General features: G+C 56.9%; 1 protein-coding gene across 2 annotated transcripts; it reads right to left on the reverse strand.

The window, feature by feature from the left end:
- Positions 1–82: 82 nt before the first annotated feature.
- On the reverse strand, positions 83–24,838 carry GRAP (GRB2 related adaptor protein). 2 transcript variants are annotated; one of them, XM_055304822.1, is made up of 5 exons: positions 24,701–24,838; positions 17,035–17,132; positions 12,497–12,619; positions 2,948–3,116; positions 83–1,279 (listed from the first exon to the last, which is right to left on the reverse strand). In XM_055304822.1, the coding sequence occupies exons 1-5, from the start codon at positions 24,776–24,778 to the stop codon at positions 1,118–1,120; spliced, it is 630 nt and encodes a 209-aa protein (XP_055160797.1). In that variant the 5' UTR covers positions 24,779–24,838; the 3' UTR covers positions 83–1,117. The 2 variants fall into 2 exon arrangements, with proteins under 2 accessions (XP_055160797.1, XP_055160796.1); XM_055304821.1 differs by having other exon boundaries at positions 85–1,303.
- Positions 24,839–26,785: the final 1,947 nt, after the last annotated feature.

Raw genomic sequence — 26,785 nt, forward strand, 5'->3', positions numbered from 1 at the left:
GACCTACAGCCCCCATCCCACCTGCTCCCAGCCGCCACAACATTTTCCTCTCCCCTCCTCCCCACTCACTGCCCCCTCCACCACCAGCCTGGCATTCAAAGCGCTCTCAGAGCCCCCCTCACTCTCCCTGCTCCCAAAGGTGCCCAGGCCCCAGGCCAGTGCTGCTCGCTACCTGCTGCTGCTTGCCCATCTTGTCTGCACACCCTGCCTTTCCTCAAGCCAGGGTCCCATTCCGTGAGAGCTCCAAGTCCAGTCGTGGCCCTGACCGCCCACCTGGCCTATAGTTTCCCCGAACTCGGTGGGGGGGCACCCCAGTCTGAGCAGAACAAACAAGAGCCAGGGTAGAGGGTCCTTCCAAGGGGCTGTGCCCAGGGCCTGCACCTCAGAGCTTGTCCACTGTGTCCGGCCAGCGGGAGGGGAGCGGCTCCTGTTTCTCTCATCACTGCCCACCTGCTCTGGGCCTCCCAGCCCCTCTCCAAAGTGTCTGTGGCGAGGCGGAGAGTGAGGGGGTGCTAGACACCCAAGTGGAGCCCAAAGTTTTGTGGGGCAGCCCAGAAATCGGTGTCAACCTGGAATCAGTCCATTGGTCCAGGTCAGGAGGTGTGCAGCCCCCGGGCCTGGCCCTCACCACTAGGAGCCAGGACACCTCAAGGGGCCATCTGAGGGTGGGGCAGGCAAGCAGCCCAGCAGATGGTCAGCCGAGGTGGAACCCATCCACCACACCCGTGCTTCCTTGGGCAGAGCCCCCAAATGCATGTAACCCAGCAACCTTCAACTCTCCCTGAGGCTGGGGCCACTCATGGTTGGAGAGAGTGGGGCCTCTGCCGCCCTGCCCCAGAGCCCCCGCAGCTGGTAGCCAATGGGAAGAGGCCAGGAGGAAGCACCGGGAGCTCCCGTTGCCTGCTAGGCACCGAATATCGCCGTGATTCTTGGGATGGGCCCAGTTTGTGTGAAGCAGCCTGAGCCGGGGGCCTGGCTTTTGTTGCTCTAGTCCAAGACCCTTGGCTGAGCCCTGTGGGACCCCGGAGACGGGGCGTCCATGTCCTCTCTCTGGACCTCAGTGTCTGGTGGATGGAGGGTCTTCTGGCTCCGCCCCCACCCCCGGGCCCCACTCTGGTCACAGTTGCACTGGCTGTACGTAGCTCCGAGGGAAGAAGCCAATGCGTCCACCCAACCGGCCCCGCCACCAGTGGGGGTCAAGGTGCTCCAGGACCTCGATGATGTCACCGTGGTGGAAACTGAGCTGTGAGGAGTCCTGGGCCGAGAAGTCAAACTGGGCCTGGGCAAAGTAGGCCCGGGGCGACTGTGAGGAGAGGAAGTGGTTAGTGGGGATTTCTCCAGAGGCCCCAACAAGAGAAGTGGTTGGCTGTGGGTGGGAGGACAGACTTACTTCTCATTCCAAATCCAGTTAGATGGCCACCCCACCCCATGAACCCCCTACTGCCTCCTGAATGTCTGCAGTTCAGAGGCTGCGATCTGCATAGACCAACAGGACTGTCTCGGCCACGGAACAGGCCCTATAAGCTGTAAAGTGATGTGTAGCTAAGAGCAGAGTTTACTGCTATTGCATTTGACCGGGTTTTGAGGCAGAGGATGTCCCTCAGAGCTGCTCCCAGCTCTCCGGCCCAGATTCCTGTCCTATGTATACCCCAAGGTGACCTCAAGTAAGACCCTGCCCTTATGGGACTTAGTTTCCCCACCTGCAAAGGGCAGCTGGACAAAGCTTTCTGCAGGCATATCATCCCGGCGCCGTGACAATTATACCCAGTGTCCTGGCCCTGCCTGCCCCACCTGGATCTCTCTTCAGAGCCTGTGGAATCTTATCCAGGATGGGTGATAGGATCAGCAGACAGGCTCTAATTAGCGGTTCTCAGCCCAGGGAGGAGGAGGTGGTACCATGGGTCCTAGGAGACTGAGCCAGTTCTGGAATCATCCCACAGGGTGGGTGCCCACAGAGCCCAGGCCTGAGTGAAGCAGTGGGTGTGGGGAGCCCTCAGGCAGCCCCCCGCTCTGTCCTGGCTCCCTCACATTCTCCAAGGGCAGTGCTGGCCCAGGCAGGGGAGCAGAGAGGATGGAGGTCTGGGACAGACGCCTAGTAGTGGGGAAGAGGTCTCCAAGGCTGGGAGCTCACAGTTGCCCCAGCCCCCAGGGTGGCAGAGGAGGCCCAACATCCTGGCGGCACACATGGTTCACTAATGGGGGGCTCCCAAGGCACCCTTTGCCTCTCCTGGCTCCTGAGACCCAGGCCTCATCCTATCACATAGTGGGGAAACTGAGGCCCAGCTGAGATCACACATCGTGGGGGTCTAACACAAGCAGGACCAGAGCTTCTCTGTGGCAGGCGGCAGCCCCTCCCCAGGCTCAACTGGGCAGGCCTGGGGTCCAGACCTCTGGCCCTGGGGCCTTGCAGACACCCCCCTTCCCAAAGAAGACAGCACTTGTCGGGGCTAATAACCCGGTTGGCTGGTGTCATCATTCTAATCACACCCTGAGCCTGGCCAGGACCTCGCCCACAGATGCTCACACCGCCCCCACTCCACCCGGGGCCAGCTCCTGGGGGCAGAAACCAGGGCCGAGCCTACCCCCAAGTGGTCTTGGGGGAGCCTCAAGACGAAGACCAGGCCCCTGCGGACGAAGCCAGCTCAGCGAGCGGCCCCAGAAGCCTCAGTAGGTGGCGAGACCTTCGTGCACTCAGAGTGCGCAGAGTCCCCATGATGGCCACGCACGGCGCTGGGGCTGAGAGCAAGCCCACCGCGGTGTGGCCCCGGCCCCGTCCACTCTGTGCCTTCCTCCTCCTTCCCCCTGCTTCCCCACCCCGGCCTGTATTACTGCAAAAGGGGGACTTTAGAGCCCTGCCCCGGGACCCGGGTTGATGCCGCGGCGGGTGGCAGAAGGAGCAGGTGCAGAGAGCCCCCCCTCGCCCCCCAACCCCTGGGGGGGCGCCTACCTTGACCAGGGGCTCCTCGTCCCGCAGGAAGACCTGCCGCTGCTTGGCGATGGTGGTGGTGCGATAGAAGTCCACCAGCTCATTCAGGGAGTTGAACTTCTCTTCCCACAGGAAGTACTTCCCCGAGGCCTCCCGCAGCACCTTGAAGTGCTGCACCTGGTCGCCGTAGCTGGGGGAGGGCAGCCACCTGAGCCACCCGGCCTGGGTGGCCCTGTCCCCACCCCCACCTGCAGCTGGCAGCTCCGGGGCCCACTGACCTGGTGGGGACGTGGGGGCTGGAGGCAAGGGTGTGGGCGCTGGGACAGGCCACTGGGCTGCTGTGTGACCTTGGGCAAACCACCGGACTTCTCTAATCCTCCGCTTCTTTATAAGGTAGCTCCTCCCTTCTGGGTAAGTGTTCAGAAAGTGCTGCCCGGGGTCAATAACGTGACACGGTTTCTCTGAGGCAGAGGTGGTCAGACAGCTCCTCCTCTCCCATCCCTTCAACATCTCCCCCAGGCCCCTCCCGGGCCGGCAGACCAGTGAGGAGTGAGTCCTAAGACCTCCTGACTCAGACCAAAGCCTGCCCGTGTATTGGATGCTTCGTGTCTGTCCCTGCCCCCTACCTCAAGAACCTTCTATGGCTCCCCATTGCCCTCCAGATAAAATCTTAACACCTCGGACTAGATATGTGGCTCCAGTGCCCAGCCCCGTTTCCTTCATATACTTTAACCTCTTGCCGTACGCCTCAGGTCCCATGCCAGGACAGGCCATGACGGACTGGGACTGGAGGTGCTGCCCGTTGTCCCAACCCACGTGGGCAGCACAAACCATTGTGATTCCCCTCGCTGCTGCAGGGGTGGCCGGACCCACCACATGGCTCAGGAGGTGCCAATCCAGCCATTTGTGCAGTGGGGAAACTGACACCCTGCTGCAAACCATGCCATCCCTAGGGTCGCACAGCAGCAAAGCCCCAGAGCTAGGGCCTCCTGTCAAGAGTCACTCCAGCATGTTCCCCTGTTGGTTCTTGTTGTATAACAATAGGAATAATGATTATTCCAAATATGGGGTTGATAATGTCCTGGACCTTGTCATCCCAAGCCTAGGACCATGCCACCATGTCATTCCTGGGCTGTGATCCCCAGGAGGCCCTCCCCTCTCTCAGCCTTTATGCCTGGCCTAGTGGCAGGCAGCCATCCTTGCTGGCTCTGGTCAGCCCAGCTGGACCTCAATGTCCTCACCTGCCCAATGGGGGCAAGGGGCTGGCAGCTGCAGGGAGAATCCAGAAGAGCCCCAGCTCCCCAGCAGGAAGAAGCCAGTTTAGGAACCTGCCCCCTGTGGCTGATGGAGCTGAGAGCCCAGAAAGCCTTGGGGCCTGTGGGCATGGCCCGGCATGTATGTGGGGCCCCGGGATGGCCCCAGAGTGGGCAATGGCCTCTCGGCCTCCTGAACCACAGGCTACATTCTCATTCTGTTTAGGGCTCAGTGAGAACCAAATAGTGGTCTGGAGACTTGACAGTAAAAAGAAAAACAAACAAACAAACAAACAAAAAACACCTCCTGGGCTCTAAATTTAATCTTATGAAGTCATTCTGTAAGCCAGGGTTTGCGTGCCACCCGAGTCCCCTGGCCCACAGTCCAGGGTCTTGGCAGGCCCCGAATAGGAGCATGATTTTGTCACCCACGGCCACCCAGGCCTGCTATCTCATCCCTGCCTGCCGTTCACCGCCTCCAACGGTCAGCGCCAGCCTTCTTAAAGGCTTAAGATTAAAGACGGAAGACAAAGAATTGTTCAAGGTGTGTGGGTTTGGGGTGGGGTGGAGGGCAAGCTGGGATGCGCCCCCCCATTTTAAGGAGTCCAAGCCACCCAGTGCCCGTCTGTCTCCATTCAAACATATCTCCCCTCCAGGCCTTTGCACACATGATTTTCTCCAATTTCTTCTGCAGTCAAACTCCTACTCATGCTTGAAAGCCCAGGAAAAATGGCCCAACTCAGAGTCAAAGGTCTCCTTGGGTTCCCCAGCCCCTTGTACAGCATTCCTCTAGCCCACTGCTCACAATGGCTTGCATGCTAGACCCAGAAAATGCAGGGAGGTAGGAGGAGGCCCTGGGGGTCTAGTCCAAGTTGAGAGAGGCGGGACTCAGGGAACAGAGCGTCAGGGCCCCCGGCTAAGTGCTCTTCAGGGTGGTTTGTTCTTGAAACCCCTCTCCTGTTGGTTCTGGGCTTCAAGTCCAGCCCTCCAGGTGTCCTGGCCCTGAAATAGACCTGACACCCTCTCTAAGACGTGTCTGGTCTCAGGGCTGCTTAGCTGCAAAGGGGGCCAGTGCCCCCCAGGAGGCTCTGTGAGCAGATGAAGCAATGATCCCCAACCCTGAGACAAAGCCACTTGTGTGCTGTCAGCAAGCATTGTTCCCAGGTGACTAAGTGGCTCGTGCTGGCAGCCGTGGGACATGTAGGCCCATGGAACTAGGCGGGCAGGAGGATGGTGCTTCCTGCTCTGTCTGACTTGCCACAGCCTCCCACAGGCCACGCACTTTTGTTGAGGGACCTCTGAGCCCACTGACTCTCTAGTGCCCTGTCCCAGGCAGATCGGGGTTTCCCTAGCCCCTAGACGTTGGTGGGGGTACCTGGGGAGGAGGGTCTCTCATCCAAAGGCTGGGCAGGCAAAAAGCCAGGAAACAGGGCCCCCAGGGACCCCATGTGTGGGCCACTCAGTGCAGAAGCAGAGGCTCCGACTCGGGGCTGGGCTGTCCCCAGGGAAGAGCCTGTGGTATGGACGGCCTCCCCCTCTGGGTAAGGGGACAGAGAAGCAGGTGGCAGGTGTGAAAAAGATCTCAAACCCAAGTGACCACCTGGAAAGTTAACCAGAATGAAGTATTCCTTGATCACATAAGAGGATCAGCAAGTAGAGGACAGGAGATGAGGCAGGAAAGGCCAAGGGACCCAGGAAAGTCCAACCTGAGAATTGGAGAACTCTCAACTTGGGGAAGTTTGCATGGTCCAGCCTCTCACCTGTATATGGTACACAGTAGGTGCTCCGTAAATGGCAGGTCTGGTCCCTTCTCCTGGCTGGTTCCAACTCCCTGTCCTATGGTGAGGGACTGGGGCCCAGAGAGGAGAGAGGCCTACCCACAGCCAGGGACAGCCATGTCGGGGATGCTGCTCGATGCGTAGACTGAGCATGGCCTCTTCGGATCAGCAATCACAGCTGTCTGAGGCCAAGCAGGGCCATCTCCATCAGACGACCCCAGGATTCAGCATCAGGGCAGCCCCCCTATCTGCTGGCCTTATGGGGCCCTTGCTGGGGATCTATCTCCCCAGGAGCACCGTCCCCTGCCTGGTCTTGGCCTTAGGCATCCTTCAAAGCCTCATGGAGCCTTGAGATGGTCTGAGAGCCCCCTAGACCCTCTGTGGCCTCTCTAGACCTCAAACCCTCACTCCCAGGCCCAGGGGAGCTCCAGGGCATATAGGGGAGACCACGTCCAAGTCCAAGTGAACCTTGACCTGGGAGGGATGGCTTGGGAGCAGGCACCCTGCTGAGTGAGCCCTCCTGAGCCGGGGGAGGGAAGGGCAGCCAGGATGGGGTCTAAGCCCAGGCGAGGACAGACGAGGGGGCATCTGGAGCTGGTCCGGGGCAGTGGCCAGTGAGTGGTGTGTGTGTGTGTGTGTGTGTGTGTGTGTGTGTGTGTGTGTGTCCTGGCCTGTGTGTGCCAGGTGTGTCTCTATAGTGTCTGGGTGTGTGTGGGGTCTCTCTCTGCTCTGCCACAGTGACTGTATGTGAGTCCCTTTCTGTGCAGCCACGGGCATGTTTGTCTCTGTGTGACCCCCACACCCACCTACCCAGGGGGATGAGGGGCAGGGCCCGGCCTCTGGGCTGTCACAAAAGCCTCAAGCAAGGACCAAGTGAGGCCTGATGCTGGCAGTAGCCTGTCCTGCCCAGCAGGTTTTTCTGGCCTGGTGGCGGCAGCAGCAAAGGTGACAGTGGCCTCCCAGTGAGGATAAACAAGGCTAGGGTAAGGTCAGGAGCCCCCCCCCGACTGCCCCAACCAGGGCCCTGGGCCCCCCTAGACAGAGGCCTGGGTGCTAACCGTCCCCTGGGTGATCTCCTTCAGGCATCAGCAGTCTAGCCTCAGTTTTCCCATCTGTGAAAAGGGCAGGGGCGGAATACATGGACTGCAGCAGACATGAAATAGAATCAAACTGATCTTGACAGGGACTCAGGGGCCTTTGGGACTCAGGAAAGGTGGATGGAAGATAGAATGGGTCTGTCTGGGCACAGGAGGTCAGTGGGCCCTTGCTCTGCTCTTCCTTGCTGTGTGACCTTGGGTAAGTCCCTGCACCTCTCTGAGCTTCTGTTTCCTGCAAACTAGGCTTCTGGAGATCGCTTCCTCTGTCTTTGCCTGCACATATAACACCCTCCGTCTTCTGGCACCACTTCTTTCTTGCTTCATTTTCCCAAGAGCCTTTATCATCTCCCAAGATTTTATGTAGTCCGCTAATTGTTGGGCATCTGAGTGGCTCCGTCAGTCAAACATCTGCCTTCAGCTCAGGTGGGGATCCCAGAGGCCTGAGATGGAGCCCCGCATGGGGCAGAGCACAGAACTTCTCCCTCTGTCTCTGCCTCCCTCTCCCTCTGTCTCTCGTGAATAAATAAATACAATCTTTTTTAAAAATTAAAAAATAGGGGCGCCTGGTGGCTCAACGGTTGAGTGTCTGCCTTGGGCTTGGGGTATGATCCCAGGGTCCCGAGTTCAAGTCTCACATCGGGCTCCCCACAGAGAGCCTGCTTCTCCCTCTGCCTGTGTCTCTGTCTCTCTCTTGAATAAATAAAAAAAAATCATTTAAAAATTTAAAAATAAACATAAAAATAATAATGTGCTAATTGTTTCTTGTCTGTCACTCCAGTAGAAATGAGTGCCTAAAGGACAGGGAGTTTTGTCCTATTTTGTTCACGGCTGAATCCTAAGCACCTGGGACAATCCGGGTGCACAGTAGGTACTCAGTGACCAGAGCAAACACAGGTGCAATGACTCCAGGGCACCTCTGGCCTGAAAGGAAGCAAAATACCTCACTGCGGGGGGAAAAACCTGCCATTGACAGCAGAGGAGTCCACAGCAGCCTGGATGGGATTGTGGAGAAAAGTCACACTGAGCCCCAGCTTCAGTCCTTGGGCTGCTGGCTGCCGGCTCAGACGTGCCCCTGTGGGGGGGGGGGGGAAGCCCTCTGTAAACTCGTAAAGAGCAGCCAGCGTGGCCACTATCGCTCCATGAGGCGGCCCGAGGCCCATAAACCCCATCCCTGACAGCTTTATGGGGCTTGGCATGAGCACGTGGGAGATGCCACGTGTAGTGGGGTCAGAGTCCCCAAGAGCCAAGTCAGCGAGGCCGGAAATGCTCTCACACATAAGTTTTATAGCTGTCACTTTTCTGGATGACCACTGGGTCCCTGGATTTCATAACACCTGGGGTTACTGTCTCCACGTTGTTGATGAGGACATTACAGCTACAAGAAAGCCAGCCCCTGCCTCACAGCAGGTTCTGAGCAAAGTCAGGACAAGAACTGGGTTCCCTGCTGCTCCATGTCACCGCCTCTTCCATGTCACTGTCTCTTTTCTAATAGCCCTGGATTTGTGGGACAAGGGGCCGGGAAGCTGTGTGCTTACTGTGTGCTTACAGGGTAATATATATATTTCTAAAGATTTTATTTATTTACTCATGAGAGACACAGAGAGAGGGGCAGAGACACAGGCAGAGGGAGAAGCAGGCTCCCTGTGAGGAGTCCGATGTGAGACTTGAACTCGGGACCCTGAGATCATACCCCAAGCCCAAGGCTCAACCTTTGAGCCACCTAGCATCTCCCCTAGAGGGTAATATAATGATAATTACTATAACTGGCATTTTTGGAGCACTTGCTATGTGCTAAGCAGCATACTAAGCACTTTACGTGGATGTTCATTTTACAGATGAGGAAACAGGCTCAGAGGGTAAGTTCCCCAGGGTTATACAGCTAGTAGGTATTAGAGTCGAAAGTCTTGCTTAAAAGCCCACATTCCTGGCCATATACGCCCTCTGAGTCTGTTTCCTACTCTAATCCCTGCCCAGTGGTCCCCCAAGGGCCACTGAAATGCCCACATGAGAGACAATGGACCAAGCTAGGACGGAACCAAGGGTGGAGGACGCCACCTGGTGACGCTGTGCACAAACCACAGTCAGCTGATCCCAGGAAGCCGATCTTAGGGGCCTTGGCCAGGAGACCTTGGGGGAGGCCCCAAGGGGCAGGAGCCAGGATTTCTCTGAAGGACTCTGCCAGACCTCTTCCCAGGACATAGGTGCTGGCTCCCCTGCTCAACAACTGCTTCCCACCATCACCTATTGCCTCTGCTGGTCACATTCACTATCCAAACCCACCCCTCTCTGCCCCAACTCCAGGTCTCTGCACAGCCTGGTCCCTGTGCCTGGCAGGCCCTCTCCTCTCTTTGTGCACCAAACTGCCACTCAGGCTTTAGGGTCCAGTTCAGATGTCACCTCCTTCGCCACGTGGAATGTGTCCCTTGTCACTGAATTCCCTTTTTTTTTTTTTTTTTTTAGATTTTATTTATTTATTCATGGGAGACACAGAGAGAGAGGCAGAGACACAGGCAGAGGGAGAAGCAGGCTCCCCGGGAGGAGCCTGATGCGGCACTCGATCCGCGGACCCCGGGATCAAGCCCTGAGCCGAAGCCAGACCTCCACTGCTGAGCCGCCCAGGGGCCCCTGAATCCCCCCCTTATTTATTCATTCATCACAAGAGCCTGGGTCTGAGTCTGCGCGTGCGCACTGGCGGGGCTGCACTTACGAAGAAAGGCCAGGAGAGGGCAGTGCACAGGCCTAATGCTGGAGGTTCAGGCAGCGTGACGAGTTAGGGCGGGGAGAGGCAGGGGGAGAGGTGGGGGTTGGGAGGGCCCCCCTGCCCCCCAGCTAGGGCTGCAGAAGCTGTCCCAGTGAGTCCCCTGTGCGCCTGCCTCGCTGGGAGATCTTGGACTTCGGAGCTGATTCTAGGAGGCCCTCGAAGCTGCACCAGCCCGCCTGGCGGGCGCCAATCCCAGATGACCAGGCCCTTGGCCGCCAGCACATGGAAAATAACCGTTTCCTGCTTTTGCAGGGACCCCAGGGGGAAGTGGGGGCTGGGCTGTGGAGGTGGGAAGGTGACCCGGGGGCAAGGTGACCCAGCGGGCACTCCAGATGCCCACAACCATGCATCTCCCACACACAGATGCACTGACCGTGCTCCCATTTTCAACATGGGGGAGTAGAGGTTTGACTAGGGCCAGAACCATTCCCATCCCCCGGGGATAACCAGCCTGTTTCCTGAATGTCTGAGTGTGGGGGGAGATCCTTGGGGTAACCAGCCTGTTCCTTATGTGTGAGAGGGGTGTGGGGTCCTCTGGGGTAACCAGCCTGTTCCTGGTGTGTGTGGGTCACAGGGGGTGCGATCCCCGGGACTAACGAGCCTATTCCCTATTCGGGGAGCAGGGAAGTAAACAGAGCCAATGCTGCTTGCACAGCTTGGAGGGGATCAGCTAAGTGCTGTGACCTCTCCTGATGTTGGATAGATCTTATTACCACCCCCCAGTAGCCTTCCCACCCTCAGCAGATGGCCCCACATGGGGTTCTCCAGGCCCAGACAGGGAGATCACCACTGCCCAGGGCTCCAGGGTGCAGATCGCTCACCACCACTTACCCCAGAAATGGACCACCCGACAGTGCACCAGCCACAGAGCTCACCATGGGTCTGAGAGAGCCAGGACGGCACCGACCTACGTCCTCACCCCCAGCCCCTGCATTAACCATCAAAGGGATCCCGCGTTCATTCAGCCTTTGGACAATCAAGCCATTGGCCATAAACCAATCCAGTCCTAGGACAACGGCCTCTTAGAGGCCATGCCGCCAAGTTCCAGACCTGCCACTTGTGCCTTCCTTCCAGGCAACCTTGTCACCCCACTACTGCTCTTAGTGACCCCAAAACCTGGCACAGTGAGCGCCTCCTCTGTGCAGGCTCTGTGCCCACTGTCCACGGAGACCCAAACAGTTGGGGGCCTTGACATCACAGATCCATGCCACTCCCTCACCTGGCCTGAGCCAGCAGCCACTTTGTATGCCTTCAGCCCTCACCACCATCCCAGGTACTGTCACCCCCTGCCTGGCTCCCCTCTGGCCTCCCAGTGTCCCCCTCCTCACTGCCAACCATCCTTCCTCCTCCTAGCAGCCAGAGGAGAGGGATCTGCTGAGAAATGGAAGCCAATCACATCTCCCCCTGCTCAAGACCCTCCATGGCTCCCTATTGCTCTGAGAGAAAACTCGATCTCCTTGTCAGGATCTGTCAGCTCCATCTCTTGGGTTGCATCCCCCAGGCTTCTCTGCTCCAGTCGCACCACCAGTCGCTGTGGATGCCAGCACGTCCCACGTGCATTCCTACATCAGGGCCTTTGCATTTGCTGTTCTGTCTGCCTAGAAATCTCCCCTCCCGGGTCATCACTCCCAGAGACCTGGGCAGCCTCCAAATCCAGGTTCAGATCTTTGTTCGAGCACCACCTCTAGGGAGGCTGTCTCTGACCACCTTGACTCCTGCCATAGGTCTTTGCTTGTTCACTGTCTCCTCCACTAAGACATAAATCCAGAAGGGCAGCAACTTTGGGGTTTTTACAGTCATTTCCCCAGCCTCTAGAGTAGCCTGGCACACGCCAATGTGGCTCAGCGAATATTCCTTGAATGTATGCCTCTATACACCACTGTTCCCGACGGTGAGAACAGGTAAAGTCAGAAACCAGGCCCCTTGGGCCCCAACTCCTGTTCCCGTTTCTACCTCCCAGCCCGGGAAGTGTGGCCTTCGAGAATGGGCCTTCGGGATTGGGGTCTGCGCGGCCTAGAGGCTGCTGGTCCTGCTTGAGTTGCTGCGGGTCACAAAGTCAGACTCTCCCACGCTCCCATCGCGGCAACCCCGCTTCAATGTCGGGCACTATTTTAAATATATTGACTCAAAATATATATTTATAGACTCATATAGTCCTTGTAATAACTCATTTCACATCAGAGGAAACAGGCCCAGAGAGGTTAAGTGACTTGCCCCAGGTCACACAGCCAGGAAGTGGCCGAACTCGGATTGGAACCCAAGCAGCAGGGCTCCGTAGTCCATCATCTCATTTATGTCACCGTGTGGTGAGCGCTGAGCAGGGCGCATCCCGGACACCTGCCCTGGGTGCCCCGGGGCTCTCTCACCCACTGTTGCTTCCATCACATCAAACTCTGGCGTGCTCCTTCCTCCCCTCTGATGAGTCTTGGATGTCTCCCTGCTGCTCATAGAAGAACATGCAGACACTTGACCTGGCGGCGCACCCACGCCTGCCTTCTGAGCATGTCCCACTGCTCTGGGCCGCACCCTGGGGTGGCTGTCATTCCCTGACCCCTGGACAGTTACCAGCTTCTGGGCTCCGGCTGTCCCCCCTTCAGGGATGAGGCTCCCTGCACCGTGAGCCATGCCCATGCTGCCTCCCTGCGTCCCCTCCCCTGCAGTCCCCACGGGTCGGAACTCACTTCACGGACACTGAGAACTCCCCTGGGGAGCTCTCACTCTCCCGGATCAGGAAGGCTCCCAGGTGGTTCCGCTTCATCAGAATCTCTTCAGCCAGCTGCCGGGAAATCCTGCCCGAGTACCACCTGCAGCGAGAGGGGGGCTGGTGAGGGCGGTGGGATGGCCAGGCCGCCCCTTGCCCCTGTGCCAGCACCCAACGCCGCCGATCCTCCCAGTGGTCCGGAGACACAGGAGATATGAGTGCACCCATTTCACAGATGAGGAAGCTGAGGCGCAGAGATGCAAAGCAACAAGCCCAAGGTTACATGCAGTGTGTTACACGCAGCGCAGGAGGCGGCTGAGACCCACTCCCAGCATCTGGCTCCAGAGCCCAAGCTTTTCCCACCCTGCCAGGCAAACACATCCCCTTGTGAAAAGAGAAAAATCAAACCTTAGTGAACCTCCCCCCAGCCAACCCCAGCTGAGCTCTTCCGTTTTAGACGATAGAGTCTTAAAAGCGAAAAAATATAAACACGGATGACAAAGGCAATAGTGGCTTTGGTCTGATGAGGAAGGATGGCTCCCTGCACCCATTTCACAGATGCACAGACTGAGGCCACCTGGACTTTTTCTCCAAGGTACAGGTCCCTCCCCTGGCTGCCCACATAGAACTGGGGATGCGGGAGTGCCCGGCAGATGCTTAGGGTCTTGCGAGACCACCACTGCCCCTCTATCCCCCAGTTCCTGGAGGAGAAGGGCTGGGACTCAGCTTCCCTGCCAGTCCTGCCCCTCCTGCTGTGGGGCCCTGGCAAGCCCCCGGCTCTTTAGTCCTTGTAGCATCCACGTGGTCTCTGACGGGGCCCTTGATGGTTCAGATGGGGAAACTGAGGCCCGGAGCAGCTAGAGTCTCCTGGCAGCACTGTGGCCAACCAAGGGCAGGGTCTGGAGACTGTTCCTTGAAAGCTTCCCGTCCCTCTTTCAGCAAATGCTTCCTGAGTCTGGGCTTGGCAGCGGGGGCGGATGTGAGCTGGGACTTTTCCTGTTGTCTCAGGATGTTGACGAGCCCTTGAAGCCCAGAGCTGGGGCAACAGGTGCAGCCGCACGGTCCGCGGTGTCCTGCCTGGTCCCCAGTCCCACTGGGGTTCTGGCCACAAACAAAGGCCTGTGTGCGGGGTGGGCTGAGCCCCCAGAGAGCTGTCGAGTGATGACCGAGGGGAGAGGGTGATAAACATTCAGCTCCCTGCCCCCCATGGAACATTCTGGGGAGGCTGTTCTGCCTCCCCGCCCACCCTGGGGCCTGCCACGGCCAGCAGCAGCCGTGCTGATAGCCCTGATTACTGGCTCCTTCCCTGCCCACTTCCCACTCCGAAATCAAGTCCTGTCCTCACATTGCATCTCAGGCACTGCTTCTGGGGAGCCCACACACAGAAGTGAGACTTGGCCCACTGCTGTCCCCAAACTGTGGGGACCCTGGAGCCCATCTCGCCCAGGTGGATTTCCTGGGAGGGGAGGTGGTGAAAGATGGTTGCTGGCTGTGGGGGCTCAAGGTGAGCATCTGGAAAGTTCAGCTGGGGTCTCTGGAGTTCAGGAGGCCTGGATGGAGGCTTCCAGGCCAGAAGCTGAGCTGGGGGACTGGGGGTGGCAAGGAGCTTCTCCACCGGGAAGCCCCCAGCGGGACAGGTGCAGGCACCATGTAGGAGCAGGGGCCCAGTGGGGCCCCAAGTGGGCGTTTCCTGAGGGCCCGGGTATCTCCAAAGAACCCACAAAACACCACAGGAGGCGTCAGTGTGTGGGTGGCTGTCACCCTCAAAGGCTTTTGCAGCCACACCCTCAGAGGAGGCCAGCCCTGCCCCCCATTGGAACAAGGCAAGGCTGGTCCTCAGGTGACTCCAAGGACAGCAGGAGCAACATTTTCCGGAGCCCCAGAACCCAGCTCCCTCCACCATGCCAGCAGCACCTCGCATACTCCCCCATTTCACTGATATGGGAACTGAGGCCCAGAGAAGGGCAGGGATTCCCCTGAAAGTATGCACATTAAGCACCTGGCCTCAGGCCCTCCCCCAGTGCCACGGAGGCTCCTAGAGCACCCTTTCCCCACGCCTGGTGGGTGCAAATCCCACTCTGCCTCTTGCTGGCTGTGTGGCCCTGAACAAACCATTCAACCTCCCTCTGCCTCGGTTTCCTTGTCTGTGAGATGGTGATGACAGTACCAGGCTTGCAGAGCCCTTGGGAGACTGGGGGCGCTGCTGCACGCCAGCGTCCCTGCCACCACCCCCACTCCCGCGGCACTCCCTTGGGCCTGTCTGCCACCCTCCCTGGCAAACTTCTATTCTAACTCCCAGGCCCAAGGAACCGTGCCCTTCTGGGAAGCCCTCCCTGCCACCCGCTGGCACACTGCCGGGTGGGTGCTTCTGGGGCACCTGGTCTGCATCATGGCTCCCTCAGGGACTCCCTGGGCAGGCAGGGAGACAGCAGGTCCCCAGAGAAGGAGTGGGGCTGGTGTAGCTCCTTTCTGGGACCCCAGTCCTCCCCGCCACCCACATCCTGGGGCCTGATGGCTGAGTCAGATACTGAACTGCACTCCCCCCCATTTCAGCAGCAGGTGCTGAGGTTAGCCGAGAACGCACCTGGGCAGGGCCTCCGACAGGTTGGTTGGGGGCCTGACCCCTGTCCCTGCTCTGTCCAGACACAGGTGACCAGAATTGATGGGGGGGACCCCAAGGGCATCGGACAACTGGGACCCACCGGAGCTTCCAACAGGTAGTCTTGTCTCAACCACCAGCATTGCCCAGGTAAGCCCGGCCTCACACTGAAACCTGTGTCAGCAGATGGAAGCGTCTGCTCGAGGCTTCCCAGCAGCCCTGGGCCCTCTGGGCTTCTGGCCTTAGCCGGGGCATTGCCTGCCCCCCCCCCCAAGATCTCTCCCCGACCCACCGGCCTGAGGCGGTGACCCCTGCCTGTGGTCACTCCCTGGGGCGCCTGGCATCTCTCCGGGTCTCTCCCCTCGTGCCCTCCCTTTATTGACAGAAGGACCATGAGGCCGGAGGGTAGACACCTGCCCCGCATCGCCCAGGCCAGAGGCCACTGCGGAGCCTGGATCCGGAGCTGCAGGCTGCAGGCAGCCGCCTCTGTGTGGGAGGCTGGGGATGCCTGGAACCCCGGCGGGGTGCGGCTGGGTGGCCGGGCCCCAGGTGGGATGGGGTTTGCCCAGCACAGGAAGCTGGAGGCGGAGGGCTTTGGAAAGAACTCGAAGACAGATAAAGAGGAAACACCCCCCCGGGCCCCACCCTGGCACTGCTCCTCCCTCCCCTTCCACCCCTCAGTCACACAGGCTCAGCTGAGGCCTCATGGCTTCCAGTCTGTCCCCTCCAGCCTGCGCGGCCCTGTAACCTGCCTCCACATCTGAGTCGGCCCCTGCTCAGCCATCTCTGGGCTCCCCACCCCCTGGGAGCTGCCGCACCTGAGGCCCTTCCACCAGTCCCACTGCCACGGGGTCACCCCCATTGTCCCCCATCCTCTCTCCCAGGAACACCTGGTTTTCTACCTAGCTAACTCCTACACACCCTTCAAAGCCTCATTCGTTGCTACCTCTTCTGAGACGCCTTCCCCAGGCACCTCGGTGCTGGCTGCCTCCCCATCTGGTACTTTCTTTATCTCCTGTGTTCCCCCCCCGGACGGGGCTGGTCCAACCCCAGCAGTTCCTCATGTGTCTCCAGCATCACCCAGGCCAGGCCCCTGGGGCTGTGGCTAGAGTTTGATGAATGACTGAGTGAGGGGCTGCCTCTGCCACCATCTCAAGCATATCCAGTTGGTTTTTTCATAGGTTCTTGGCCACGGGGGCCTGTTCTGGGGCTGGGCTCTGCCCCAGCCACTCTCAGGGTGGCCGCGTGGGATGCCAGCTGCTGTGAGCGTGACGGGGGCTGCCCTGGGCCAGCAGGTCCCAGGTCCCAGGACACCGGCCCCACATGTGTCTCCCACTCTGCCCTGGTCCCAGGGCATTGGTCTGTTTGGCCAATGTCCAGCTCCCCACAAAACCCCCAAGGCAGGGCCCCACAGGATCTGCTTTCTGGCCACCCATCCCCCCCCCATTGTCACCCTCACTTCTTATCCTCACAAAAGCCTGAGCCAGCCTCTTGGAGAGAGCTCTAGAATCCCCTGCAGATGGAAGCCTCACCTTCCTTGAGTTACAGATATAGGGAAACAGGAATAGGGAGAGCGGGACCTGCCGGAGACCACATGGCCACCTGAGAGCCCGGGGCCTGTCTCCTCCACCTCTCTCCTGGATGTTCCCCGGCATTCCAGGTCCTCAGCCTTGTGGCCTGGGCTGGCCCTGACTCTGCCACCACCTTGGTCCTCACATCTCTGTCCCCTGCCCCTGCTCAGGGTGGGGACTGGGGGCCCTAGGCAGGTGAATGGAACCCGTGAGCGAGGAATCCCCGGGCCTAAGGGGTGTGCGGTGCCTCGAGCTTAGCTCAACCTGGGCCAGGCCAAGTGGGGTCATCTAGCTGCAGGGCTGGGGTAGGGGTGTCCTGAGGAGAGGACCAGGGTGACAGCCACTCACGGGTGGGGCTTGATGCGAATGTAGTTCTTGGGAATAAAGCCCTCAGCGCCTCGGAGCTCAGCCTTGTACCAGTTCTGGTCATCTTCCATGTTCAGGATCTGCGGGTAGGAGAGACACGGTCACTTGGTCACCGAAGAGGGACAGCTGCCACCAGCTGAGGTCTTCCTGCTGCTCGAGGACCCCAGGTAGGGGGTCGCAGGACCCATTTCACAGAGGAGGGTTGAGGACCTGCCCAAGTTCACAAGAGCCATGTCTGGTTCACGGTCCTGCTTGCTTTCAGGCCCCAGGACAACCTGTCCCTGGGAGGGTCACTGACTCCCAAGGTTGGATAGTTGGGAACCCAGAGGAGGTTGTGGTTAGTGGTTGAGCTTTGGTAGGAGGCTGGAGCTGGACTCTCAGGATCTCTCCCCCAGCCCCCCAGCAGACCCTGCAGTCTCAGGGGGCAGATGCAGGGGTGCCTCAGTTCTCAAGCTGTGCCCCTGAGCATGGGGACTCCACGGCATCTGTATCCCACACACTGATCCATGGGGAGAGGGTCTGAGGTACCCTGGAAGGTCGGGGAGCCCCAGCCTGAGCTCAGCACCTACGGGTGGTCACCTGGGGTCACTTGCATTTAAACAACCCTTATCATCTGAGCTCCGGGGTGTGATTTCAGGGTAGCAGGGATTTGGGCACCAGGGAGCAGATAAGGGAGGCCTTTGGGCTACCAGGAGGGTGAGGCCTGGCCTGCTCGGGTCACATGGGCTCCTTGTCCACAGGTGGGCTGAGAGGAACTGAAACAGCCCGAGTGGGGGGTGGGAGTTGCAGTGGGTGAGCAGTCAAGCGGCCCCAGGGAGGAACGGGCCGGGCCTGGGGAGTAGCTACAGCATGAATCTTGGGGCTCCTTCCTCCTTTCCCTCGGTAAGCCTCCCACATGGGACACCACATCACCAAAGCCTATTTCACAGATGGTGACACTGAGGCCCAGACATGAGAGGTGAGCAAGGCCACACAGCAGGGAGGCGGCACAGCCCATACAGTGAATCAGGACTCTGGGGCCTGGGGTCTTGGCTCAGCTGGTGTAGGGGGGACTGTGTTGCACTAGTCTTCATCCCCATTCCACCTCCCACTTGGGTCTGGATCCAAGGCCAGTCCTGGAGCAGGTGCCAACATTGGTTCAAGCCTTGTAGGTATTTGTTGAGGGGGGAAAAAATCAGATATGTAACCACATCCCAAGTAGAGGGCATTGGAGAAGCAAAGCTTTGGGGGCAAGCCAACGCAGGCCACTAGCTTAGTTCCATTTTGCCACGAAGACCTGAGATGTGCTCCCTTGGGCCCAGGCAGGCACCCCTTTGTCTGGCTGCCAGGCCCCGTTGAGCTCCTTCCTTCCTGACTCTGCAGCCTGGGCAAGGTCAGCAGACCCGGGGACAGACGGAAGCAGGTGGCTGACTCAGGACAACTTTTGCTAAAAACAAAACCAAACCAATTCCTCAATTGAATAGGACACCCGGAGCCTGTCAGCTGCCTTCCACGACCACCGGTTCAGGGAAGATGCTCTGGAGCCCGGGGCCACACTCCTCTGTCTGCCTCTGCCTCTCTCCACGGTCTCAGCCTCAGTCTCTTCATCTGTGAAATGGGCACATTTATGGCCTCTGCTGAATGTGGCCATGTCTCGTAACTATAATGTCCCATGTGACCGTGAATGTCATGTATCGAATAGAATCTTTGTTTTGCTTTCTTTTGCTTTCCTGTCATTTCTGCTTTGAACACCCAGAAACATTCTTTGTTGGTTACGTGAACTGAATTCTTAATGTTTACGTTGTTCAAAAGCTACAGCCCCCCTGAGACATAAGAATTCACACCACACCCTGGTGAAATCTGCACCTTGGCCTCCCCACAAGACTTTGCTCTCACCTTGCTCTCCACCCAGGATGCCGCCCTACCCCTCTGTTCCCTGGCCGGGTATTCACTTATCAGCTATGTCATGAGCACCCACTGTGTGCCAGACACCGTGCTAAGTCCTAGTGAGACAGCAGGGAGCATAGAGCTTACATTGTGCTAGGCAGAGGCAGACAATAAAGAAGGAAGGAAACAAGTTAACAGGTAATTTAATGTAGTGGTAAGGGCTCTGAAAAGATGGAAGATGTCTGGTGGAGGGCTGGGGGGTGTCAACAGGAAGCAGATGGGGGCACTCAAGAGAGTCCTCTCTGAGTAAGTGATACGTGAGCTGAGGCCCAAGTCATAGGAAGGGACTGGATGTGAGAAGATTTGGGGAACAGTATCCAGAGCAGAGGGGACAACCAGTGCAAAGGCCCTGGGGTAGGAACAAGCCCTGTTCTCAGAACAGAGAGGAGGCCAGTGTGCCTGGAGCTGAGGCGGGAAGGCTGTGAGGTGAAGTGAGGAAGGCTGCCAGGGCAAGAGGGCATTGGTGTTGTATGCCATGGGAAGCACCTCAGATTTTACTGTAAAAGCCATGGAGGGGCCTCGGGGGAGGCTCAGCTCTGGGCATGGCTGCTGTGTGGAGACTGGGACAGCTGGGAGCAGAGGGAGGCGGGGTAGTGAGGAGCTTCCGCACTGGCCCAGGTGAGTCCAGGTAAGCGAGGTCAGCAAGGCCCCCACTGTGCGGGCAGGGCAGGTGGGGTGTAGAGAAGCCGTAGGGTTCAGGATAGGTGTTGGCAGAGACGCTGACCGGCCTCAGTGAAGACCGGGCACGAGGCAGGTAAGGAGCAGCCAGGACAAGTCCAGGGCTTTGGGCCAGAGCGCCGGCAGGCTGTCGTGGCCTCAAATGCCATAGGAACGGCTGTGGGGAGCAGGTGTGGGCTCAGGGTTGACTGCATTGGCTCTGAGGTGCCATTGACCTTCCCTCTGGAGATGCCAGGGAGGCTGTGGGGTCCCTGAGTCTGGGCCTTGGGGGCCAGGTCACCCATGGAGAGATAAGGGTGCAGCCACCACCCACCTCCCTCTTCCAGCTGGGAGCAAGGGGTCCTCGGCCCCTGGAAGTGCCCAGCCTGACAGGGAGGACGCTTGGTTCCAGGGAAACGATGTTTGGGGCCAATTGTCCAGAGCGGATTCACATGCCACCTAGACTCCCTCCAAGACCAGAGCTCAGATTTATTTATTCAGGGGCGACTCCCAGAGGCTGGGTGGGAGTCGCCTGCAGGCATGGCTGTGATGGCCTGGCCTAGAGGGGCCGTGCGGGAAACACTCGCTAGAAAAGAGAATAGGATGGCTCTGGGGGGGGGGGGCACCCCATCCCTGCCTAGCCAGGTAAGGGGGGGCCAGCCAACCCACACACCACTGCCCCAGTCTGGCTGGGAGAGAGGGGGACACAGCGTGACATCGCAGCCCATTTTTATGGTTATACAGAAAGATGGCTTTGTAGGAGTGAAGCGGCTGAGGCACCTCGGGAGCAAAATTTAAGGGATTGTCAACACAAGGAATCAAGATAAAGAATACTTTAAGACAACATGGCAAAAATAAATAAAGTCAATGCAAAAACTCCAATTACATTCATTAATTAGCAGTAATGTATCAATATCAATCCTTTAATGTAACAGCCGATGGATGTTCAGAGCATCCGACGTTTACCAACTGGGGGAGATGGGTCCAGATGCCTCTGTACTATCTCCTTGATTTTTCTGTAAATCTAAAACTGTCTTGAAAAATAAAGTCTGTTTAAAAGCTAACGCAAAAAAAAAAAAAAAATTCCATCCAGATCTGAACGTGACCTTGCACTTGCACAGCCATGGCAGCGCCGTCCCAGTGACCACCTCAGCTGGCCCTGGAAGGAATGCTCGCCTCTTGCACAACATGTGGGAAATGCAGAAAGAGTGAAGAAGAAAAATGTGGGGACGCCTGGGTGGCTCAGTGGCTGAGCATCTGCCTTCAGCCCAGGGCATGATCTGGGGTCCCGGGATCGAGTCCTGCATCGGGCTCCCTGTATGGAGCCTGCTTCTCCTTCTGCCTGTGTCTCTGCGCCTCTCTCTCTCTCTCTCTCTCATGAATAAATAAATAAAATCTAAAAAAAAAAAAAAAAGGGGGAGAAGAAAAAGAAAACCAGGAATAGCTCATGGCCCACCTCCCCAAACAGACCACTGCTAGCTTTTCAGATCATTTCTTTCTAGTTTTTTTTGGGGGGCACCAGATGCAGTGCAGGACAGACAGTTTTCCCTCCCCAAAATCAATCCCTCCACAAAATTATTACCTATCGATTATCTATGTAGAGTTGACCTTCTGTGCAGATACGTTTGCATTCTGTGTTTTGCCACTTAACATTGCATCATGAGCTTTTTTTATGCCATTAAATAGCATTTTCGGGGCTGTCTGATCTTTGGTACCATCCCTAAGCAGGCAGTCTGGGTTGATTCCATACTCGGGCTTGGGCCCCAAGCTTCCCCACGTTTCACAGGCTTCTTTGCCCCACCCGCTGCCTCCATCTGACAAACTCTATATGTTACAAACTCTGTTCCTCATCTGGTTTGTGGCCCTCGTCTGCCACCAGAACACCGGCTGCATGAGCAGTGACTGTGCCCATTCTCTCCTTGCTCAGTTGTCACTGCCTAGACCAGGACAGCAGACACACTGAGTGCTCCTTGAGTCCTTTATGAGGAAACATACATATGTCTCTGATTATGTCTCAGTTTCCCAGAGGCAGAATTTCTGGGTCACAGGACATGGATATTTTTACGGCTTTATGTTCCCCAAGTTCCCTCCAAAGGGTTGTATCATTGTACCTGTCCACCACTCACATGTAAGAGTGTGTATTTTCCCACAGTGTCAATAACCTTGGAGATTTTTTTTTTAATTTATTTTATGATAGTCACAGAGAGAGAGAGGCAGAGACACAGGCAGAGGGAGAAGCAGGCTCCATGCACCGGGAGCCCGATGTGGGATTCGATCCCGGGTCTCCAGGATCGCGCCCTGGGCCAAAGGCAGGCGCCAAACCGCTGCGCCACCCAGGGATCCCGGAGATTTTTTTTTTTAATAACATTTTACTGATCTGTCAAATGGAAAACAGTTACTTGCTTTAAGTTGCATGGCTTTTGTGACTGGTGAAATTGGGCACTTACTGGCTTACGTTGTTTCTTTTGCAACTTTCCAGTTCATATCCTTTGTCCATTTTTCTGTTATGCTGTTTGTGGTTTTTCTTATTGGTTTATAAAAGCTCTTTACAGATCAAGGACATTGATATTTCGTCAGGATTTTTTTTTTTTTTTTTGGTTTAAGCCATTTTCATTTTTTGCCTAGTAGACAAGAGCCCAGCTCTGCTTCCATTCCCATCCCCTGTTATCTTTTGAAAATGTAAATCTGATCAAGTTTTTCTCCCTGCTGAAAACTCTTCAGTGAGCATGCCTCAAATTAAGAATGAAATACAAATCTTTCACAGGCCCTGATGCCTGCCTACCTCCCAACATCATCCTTACCCTCTCTTTCTCCCTCACTGCTCTTCAGTCACAGACCTTTCAACTCCTCAAACACACTAATAATGGTCCTGCCTCAGGGCCTTTGCACCAGCTGGTCCCCCCTGACACCCCCGCACCTAGGGTTCTCTTCCTCCGGCTCTTTGCATGGCTGATTCTGCTCATCTTTTGGGGCTCAGCTAAGGTGTTATCTCTTTTTTTGTGCTCTACGCCCAACGTGGGGCTCGAATTCATGACCCCAAGATCAAGAGTCACACGTTCCGTTGATTGAGCCATCCATGTGCCCCTAGGTCTGAACTCTTTTGAGAGACCATCCTGACCAGCCCATCTAAAGCTGTGCCCCTGCCCCCTCCCACCCGCTGTCATGCTCACGCATCTCCCTGCATGAATTTCTTCAATCCATTTACCACTTGCTGATGTCACTCACTCTCTGGAGTGTCAGCTCCAGGACAGCAGGGAGATTGCTTTGTTCCTTGCTGTAACCCCAGTACTTAGGGCAATGCCTGGCACAGGTATGTGCTCAATAGCTTGACACGTGTCTGAGGGATGAAGGAAGGGAGGGAGAAAAAGGCAGGTCTTCTCACTGCCTGACGTTCCTCCATCATTCTCTGAGCCTGGAAGGCCCTGCATTGGTCTCTGTGGACACAAGGTGCTCAGTTCCACCGGGAGAGATGTCCCGGTTTCAGCTAACACTTAAATCCTTCCATCCTTTCTTCTTTCCTGCAACATTGCCCACATCTTACTAAGAGCCTCCTGTGGGCCAGGCACTGCTTTAGGTCCTGGAGCTCCAGGGTGTCCCTGCCTCATGAGCTCACACCTCCCTTAGCCAGCACCTCTGTTAGAAGAAACACACCGGGAGCTGGCAAACGCTTTAGCAGAAGTTAGTGGGAACCTTGAGTCATCTTGGGGTCCTGGGCACAGGAGTCCAGGAGGGAAGTGGGGTGTCACAGTCTTTGCTACAATTGCCTTGGGGGATGTGATCCACCCTGCCCACCACTGGCTGATCTCTGAGCCTCGGCTGGAGCCTACCACCTACCTCATTCTTATTTCCCCACTGCCCCACTCTCCACCAAGCCCCCAGTCTGGGTCTAGAGACCCCAGATGTCAATGAGGCCTCTGATGTAGACCTAGCTCTACATCTCATGCCCTGGCTAGGTAGTGCTGGTGCTAAGCCTGCCCCTGTCCCTAGCCGGCCACATGTCCCCAGGGCCCCCAGCCAGCAGCTCAGGTGGATGCAGGTGCTGGCATCCTGGCACAGAGAGGAGCAGGATTCCTTACAGGGACAGGGTTCCTCTTGGGGAGCATCTCACTCCTGCACCCCAGCCCCGGTTGTTCAGTCTCACGGGGACAGAACGAAGGTTCCAGAATCAAAGAACGTGGGTTCACATTTGACCCCATGCCAGGCAAGTCATGCCAGCTCCCTATGCCTCAGCTTAGACACCTGTGAAGTGGGGGCGCTGCACCTCCCCACCTCAGCAGCGTGAACGGGACCTTGTGCGTAGCTGAGCTCGGGGCCTGGCTCTAGCAGGGTGCCAGCAAATGGGAGTCCCTGTCCCTGTTTGTGCCTGAAGCTTGGGGCCGAGAGCGGGGCCCAGCGGGGTGGAGAGAGCGGGTCTAATGCACACTACTCTGCTGCGCAGGCCTGAGGCCCAGGGAGGGGCAGCGATGTCCCCCCGCCTGGCAGCGGCAGCGCCAGAGACTTCTGACCGCCCCGACCTCGGCGCACGGCCCACTTGTGAGCAGGGACGTTTCCCGGAGACAGTCCCGCGCCGCGCCGGCCCGGCCGCCTGACAAGGCCGCGGTGCTCGTCAGAAAGGGCCGGATGCGGGCTCTCTGCCCTTCCCTCCGCGCTGCCGGGAAGCCATTCTCTACACCGAAATCACGGTTCTTTTAGCGCCCTGTAGAGCGTGTGCACTTCACCCCAAAAGCTTTTCGATCCCTCCCTCTCTCTCTCCAACTGTCTTTTCAAACTCTTCCCAGGGAAACTGGGTGTTGAAGCGACTCCCTGCCGGGGACTGTGCTAATATCTCCTTGAATCCTCACAACGCGGGCCCCCCTTCCAAGGAAGGGTCGTAGTCATCCCCCCATTTCCTAGATGGGAACACTGAGGCTCAGCGGAGGTGGCTTGTCCAGAATCCCGCAGCCGACAGCTGGAGAAGCCGGGCCTGTCCTCCCCCAGAAGCTGGACTCTGTTTGGGGCGCTGTCCCAGGCCCCTATTCTTAACCACCGCCCCCCACTCCATGTGGACCCAGGTCAGCCACCCTACCTTGAGTGTGTCCCCCTTGTTGAAAGCCAGCTCATCACTCTCCGTGGCCTGGAAGCTGTACAGGGCCACCGACTCCATCGCGCTGTCCCCAGGCCCCAGCAGCTGGGCTCCGAGCAGGGTCGGCTCTTCCTGCTTCCTCTGCAGTGGAGGACTGTCTTCCTTTGTTTTGAGAGCGCGTTGTTCTTTTGAAGCTGCCCCTGAGGGAGGAGAAACAGGAAGCAGACACATCACTGAGCACAGAGAGCATGTGAGCGGCCCAGCCTCTACCTCACACCCCAAAGGGCCAGATATGGCTCTTGGGGAGTCCCTGCGCAGCCCTGGGAGTGGGTCTCCTCTTCTCACCCATGTTACACATGACATACGGAGGTTTCCAGAGAAGAAGAGCCCTCCTGACTCCTCAGGCAAGGCGTCTCAAGGTCCCAACCACCCCCACCAACTTGCCAATCTGTCCCCCACATTTTCTAAACTCTGATGCCTCTCAGGACTCCCTCAGGGCCTGTTACACCAACCCCAAGCTCCTTGTCTGACATTCAAGGCTCTTCCAAGCCATTACCCATACCCAGCACTGCTCATCTCCATCCTTTGTTATATCCCCTCGTGTTGTGAACAAACACTGGGCCCCAGCCATAGTAGGGGGGCCACATTGCTCTTTCATTCCCCTGCCTTTTGTACCTGTGTGTCCTTTCACCTTGGGCCCTCTTCTCTTTTCTCTCCCCGGGAGACTCCTATTCGTCCACCAAAGCCCAATTCAGAAAGGACCTCTTCCAGTTTATTTTTATTTATTTACTTTTAAAGATTCTATCTATTTCATCATGAGAGACACACAGAAAGAGGCAGAGACATAGGCAGAGGGAGAAGCAGTCTCCCCACAGGAGCCCATTACAGGACTCGATCCCAGGACCCCAGGATCATGACCTGAGCCAAAGTCAGATGCTCAACTCCTCACTCCACTCAGGGGCCCCAGTACCTCTTCCAGTTTAAACACCAGGCATCCTCAGCATGACTGAGACCTTAAAGACCTTTTTTGCAGTCAAAAAGAACTGCAAGTAACTGTTGACCTCTCCTGAGTAGGTTTGTTACAGGCCATGGCATCAGCGTAGCATTACTGCAACAACTGCATGAGTATGGTGGGCAAGAGCATAAATGGATAAATGAGGTGGTGTTGCTTCGAACCCTGGTTCTCTCCAGGAAAGAAAGGAGACACAAACCTAGAAAGACAAAGTGAGGAAGAGCCCTGTAGGGCTCTTGGACAAGAGCTGGATGGATCAGTGTGAAGTCACACTGTTTTTTTCTGTAAGAGTTTTTCCTCCTTCATTTCTATCAATATGGTTGTATCACGTTTTCCTGTTTTTGTCAATGGGTTAGAATCCATGACTACAGTGATTGAAATGGGATGCTCAAACTGTCCCGGAGTTGGCCAGTGGAGCCCCTTTCAGCTTTGTGTGGCTGCCTCCTTGTCCTTCTGCCAAGCGCCTGTCATTCTCTGAGCACTTCCCTTCTGCCAGTATGTTCTAGGCTCATCCTAGACTTCTCCTGTGCCAGCCCTGGAATCAGCCACTTCTGAAGAGGTGGAAGATAGTGTTTAACCAGAATTGAGCTGATATTAGCTGCATTTAGCACTCTGGGGGCTAACAATGTTTCTAGACCCACTACACAGGCAGAGCTGGGGGGACACAAACACACACACTCATCATGTATAAACACACTCATATAGAAACTCGTTATATACATATATGTAATAGACTCATCCTCTACGAGACTTTAGAAATGTAGTTCCTGGTGGACAGAGTATGTCCAGACTTCCACATTTATTTCTATGCATGTCTGTATAGTTATAGACTATAGATTAAAAACCGTGAACTCAGGACATCTGGGTGGCTCAGCGGTTGAGCATCTGCCTTTGGCTCAAGTCATGATCCCAGGATCTTGGGATCGAGTGCCACATCGGGTTCCCCGCGGGGAGCCTGCTTCTCCCTCTGCCTGTGTCTCTGCCTCTCTCTGTGTCTCTCATGAATAAATAATAAAATCTTTCAAAAACAACAATAACAACAACCATGAACTCAATCAGATATGAATTGGTGAAAG

Source organism: Nyctereutes procyonoides, unplaced genomic scaffold (genome assembly GCF_905146905.1).
Source record: "Nyctereutes procyonoides isolate TBG_1078 unplaced genomic scaffold, NYPRO_anot_genome, whole genome shotgun sequence".
In the NCBI taxonomy this organism is placed as follows: domain Eukaryota; kingdom Metazoa; phylum Chordata; class Mammalia; order Carnivora; family Canidae; genus Nyctereutes; species Nyctereutes procyonoides.